The sequence below is a fragment of the Eucalyptus grandis genome, chromosome 1, assembly GCF_016545825.1.
Source record: "Eucalyptus grandis isolate ANBG69807.140 chromosome 1, ASM1654582v1, whole genome shotgun sequence".
Lineage (NCBI taxonomy): Eukaryota > Viridiplantae > Streptophyta > Magnoliopsida > Myrtales > Myrtaceae > Eucalyptus > Eucalyptus grandis.
This window is the reverse complement of record NC_052612.1, coordinates 8,889,305-8,893,875: the sequence shown is the minus strand read 5'-3', so window position 1 is coordinate 8,893,875 and position 4,571 is coordinate 8,889,305. Positions and strand designations below refer to the sequence as shown.

Below are 4,571 nucleotides of genomic sequence, written 5' to 3'. Positions count from 1 at the left end.
TCATTTTTTTTTTGCCAATTGACTTTATTCGACCAATTTTGGCTTAAAATTATTGACATGGTGCCAACCGTCTTATGTCGCACGACCAAGATGTGGACAATTTTAAAAATTAATATTTTAATATCTTTTGAAATTTATATTAATTTAATTTTTATTATATTATCTTTTCCTTATTTTCTTTATTCTTTATTCTTTATTCTTTTAATTTCTTATTTTAATTTTTGCTTTTCCCCTCCATCGGCCACTGCCAGGCCTCATTGACCTTTGCCGGCCTCAAGAGAGGGTGGGGTTGCCCTCATCCGCTCAAGTGAGAGTGCGTTGACTAGACAAATGCTTGTCTATTATAATTAAACAAGCAAATTTTTGTATACATGGATACCGGTTATTTCGACACCCGACCAAGAATCTTCAAATCATATCATCCTAGTATTAATCAAAGAATTGGTATTAGTAAGAAGTACTAGTAGTCCAAAGACTACTTTTGTGATTTCGGTAAAACTTTTCTTAAAAAATAACACGTGGCTATATACGCGGGCGAAATGACATGGAGGCAGCCCCGTAGGATTTTTCTTGCAACGTTGTGGGAAAATGACTAAGAGTCAAACATTTTTTCACCGTAAGACTCCCGCTGAGTTCGTCACTTTCTCGAGGTCCTTGGTCTAAACTAGAACCCTTCGGACTATAAAAGAAGTTCATTCAGCTCCCTTATTTCTCATGAATTCTTGCTAAGCATGACAAAATCAACTCCAACCAGCCCTCTCTCCCTCTGCCTCTTCCTCTGTCTCATCTTCTCGCTTCCATTTCAGGCCTCACCATCGCCGACCACAGAGGCGCAAGCTCTGGTCAAATGGAAGAACTCTCTCTCTCCTCCTCCTCCACCACCTTCTCTGAGCTCATGGTCACTCACCAACATCCCCCATCTCTGCAACTGGACTGGCATTGCCTGCAACGGGGGCGGGTTGGTCACAGATATCAGCCTCCCTGGCTCAAGCCTCAACGGCACGCTCGATGCGCTCGACTTGGCTTCATTCTCGAACCTGACCCGCTTTGACGTCAGCAACAACAATCTCGAGGGCCCGATACCGTCCTAGATCGGCAATCTATCCCAGATCAGGTTCTTGGAGCTGGCGAACAATTCCTTCGAAGGGGCGATTCCTCGCTCCATTGGACAATTGAGAAAGCTTGAAAAGCTTGAATTGAGAATAAACGAGTTGACCTCTTCGATCCCTTCGGAGCTCGGGCTCTGTGCTAACCTCACCTACTTAGCCCTTGCCGAGAATTCGATCTCTGGGGAGCTGCCTCTCTCACTGTCCAATCTGGTCAGATTGTCGGAATTTGGAGCTTCAGATAATCGCCTGTCTGGTGAGTTACTGCCTGAATTCTTGACGAATTGGACCAAACTTATTTCTCTGCAACTCCACAACAATTTTCTCTCTGGGCAAATTCCGACTGAAATTCGAAGCTTGACCAAGGTCAGATACCTCTACTTGGGCAACAATTCGCTCTCCGGCTCCATCCCTACGGGGATTGGGAGCTTCAAGAATTTGCTCCAATTAGACCTTTCAATAAACAATCTCTCCGGGCAAATTCCGCCCGAAATTGGAAACCTAACCAAGCTCAATTCCCTCTCCATGCACAGCAATTTGTTCTCAGGGACTATTCCTCCGGAGGTCGGGAATCTCACATTGTTGACCTATCTCGACCTTAGCATGAACCAGCTTTATGGAGAGGTCCCCGAGACCATCTCTCGCCTTGCTAACTTACAGTGGATCTCTTTGTTCATGAACAATTTCTCGGGAGGAATACCACGTGATTTCGGCAAGTACAGCCCTTCTCTGAGCGATGTTATATTTTGGGACAACAGCTTCACCGGAGAACTGCCGCCAGATTTATGCAGCGGCTTTGCTCTTCATTATTTCAAGGTTCATGGGAATAACTTCACGGGGCCGCTGCCCGACTGCTTGAAGAATTGTTCGAGGCTGACGAGTGTCCGTCTAGACAGCAATCAGTTCACTGCAGATATCACGAGCACGTTTGGAGTTCATCCGAATCTGGTCTATGTAAGCCTTAGCAACAACCAATTTGTCGGGACTCTCTCGGCACGATGGGGAGACTGTATGAATCTCACAAATTTGCAAATAGATGGTAACAAAATCTCTGGCCGCATCCCACCAGAGCTCGGGAAATTGTCTCAGTTGCGCGTCCTGACATTATCCAACAATGAATTGACTGGGAGAATTCCCGACGAGATGGGAGATCTGGGGGAGTTGTTCAGACTGAACTTGAGCAACAATCATTTGGCTGGAAATATTCCTTTCTCGTTAGGAAAGTTATCGAAACTCAGTTATCTTGATCTGTCGGCGAACGTGTTGAGCGGTGGCATACCTGACGAGCTAGCGAATTTCGAGAATTTACTGAGCTTGAACTTGAGCAACAACAATTTGTTAGGTAACATACCATCCGAGGTCGGGAAGTTGTCCACGCTACAGTTACTCCTAGACTTGAGCCACAATTCCCTAGCAGGATCAATTCCCTCCAATTTGGCAAAGCTTACTAAACTAGAAAGTCTCAATCTTTCGCATAATAATTTGTCAGGTATGATCCCGGCTTCTCTCTCCAACATGGAGAGTATAAGCTCTATAGACTTATCGTACAACAAGCTAACGGGTCCAGTTCCTAGTGGTAGGATCTTCCAACAAGCACCCGAAAGTGCTTTTATAGGGAATTCGGGCTTGTGTCGAAACATGACTGGATTATCTCCTTGGGGCATGAGCTGTAAATCGACCCACCATAGAAAAAAAGTTCTGGTTGGTGTGAGCGTTGGCGTGAGCTGCTTACTACTTCTAGCGATTCTAATTGTTGTGATTTTGCTGGTGCTTTGGCGGCAAAAAAGGCTTCTCAATGAAGAGATCAAGCATCTTAAAAAGCACGAGAAATCGGAGCAGATCATTTGGGAAATGTTAAGGAAGTTCACATTCAGCGACATCGCCAAGGCCACCAATGATTTTAGCGAAGAGTATTGCATTGGAAAAGGCGGGTTCGGGAGCATTTACAAGGCCGTATTGGCTAGCAGCCAAATCGTCACCGTCAAGAAGCTCAACGCACCAGAATCCGGCAACGTTCCAGCGGTCAACTGCCAGAGTTTCGAGAACGAAATCCATGTGTTGACCCAGGTTCGGCATCGCAACGTGATCAAGCTCCACGGATTTTGTTCCATGAGAGGTTGCATTTACTTGGTCTATGAGTTTGTTGAGAGAGGCAGTCTGGCAAAGATCTTGTATGGAGGAACAGGAGCAGCTGAATTGGATTGAGGTACAAGGGTGAAGATTGTTCAAGGCGTGGCTCACGCGATCGCCTACTTGCATCACAATTGCTCACCACCTATCGTCCATCAGGACATAACGTTGAACAACATCTTGCTTGAGTTAGACCTCGAGCCTCAGCTCTCGGATTTTGGGATAGCGAGACTCTTGAATTCAGGCTTGTCGAATTGGACCACAGTGGCCGGATCTTATGGCTACATGGCTCCTGGTAAGTCATATGATCAAAGCTAACTATGCATTTCATGTGCACATATTATTTGGAATTGTTTAAATTTCTCTCATTAACTTCTCAAATTTGGATTCATCGAATAATTCTCACAAGACTATTTAGAGGAGCAAATATAGATTTTAAAAAGCTGTTCGTATTAATAATATCAAAGAAATTTGAAATTTGTGCACAACTTGACATTATGATCAAAACATTGATGAATTGTTCTTTCATGAAAAACAGAGTTAGCAACTACGATGCGGGTAACAAACAAATGCGACGTGTATAGCTTCGGAGTAGTGGCGCTAGAGATTATGATGGGGAAGCATCCGGGGGATCTTCTCTCTTCTCAATCAATGATGAAAACATCAACAATCTCGGAGGACCCAAATTTGCTGCTGAAGGATGTGCTCGATCCGCGTCTTCCTCTTCCGACTGGCCAACTAGCCAAGAAAGTGATATTCATCGTCATGGCGGCACTGGCGTGCACGCGCACGAGTCCTGATTCACGACCCAACATGCATTTCGTGGCGCGAGAATTATCCGCACGAGCTCAAACTACGAGCTCAAACTTACTTGTTTGAGCCTTTAGGCTCCATAACTATCAGCAAAGCTATCGAGTCTTCAGGAGTAAAGTTTTAAGAGACGTTGCAGATCAAATGATACTTTTCTATCTCTCTCTCTCTCTTTTTCTTTTTTCTTTTTTTTGTTTGGAGTTTTGAATGAGAAAGAGTGGATGTACAGTTTGGATAATTTAGAAAAATTTTATTGCACTGTCTTCAAAACAAGTTTACAAATCCTAACCATGGATCCTCTAATGAATATGAAGTACGTTATCACTTTGGATGATCCGATAGACTCCTTTGCCTTTTGTTGTCCTTTACATTGGTATGAGATGTAAGTTGCCTTTTCAATGGGCCATTATAGATAATTTTGTACTCAAGTTCTAACTTTAATGATTAAGGACCTTTTTTTTTTACCAAATAATGATTAAGGACTTAAAATGGGACTATTTTTTTTTTCAAAAAAGAGTTTAAAAT

General features: G+C 43.6%; 1 protein-coding gene across 1 annotated transcript; it reads left to right on the top strand.

Moving 5' to 3' along the window:
* The first annotated feature begins 731 nt into the window (after positions 1 to 731).
* On the top strand, positions 732 to 3,311 carry LOC120295287 (MDIS1-interacting receptor like kinase 2-like). The gene is made up of 2 exons (XM_039316301.1): positions 732 to 1,052; positions 1,110 to 3,311. The coding sequence occupies exons 1-2, from the start codon at positions 732 to 734 to the stop codon at positions 3,309 to 3,311; spliced, it is 2,523 nt and encodes an 840-aa protein (XP_039172235.1).
* The last annotated feature ends 1,260 nt before the right edge of the window (positions 3,312 to 4,571 follow it).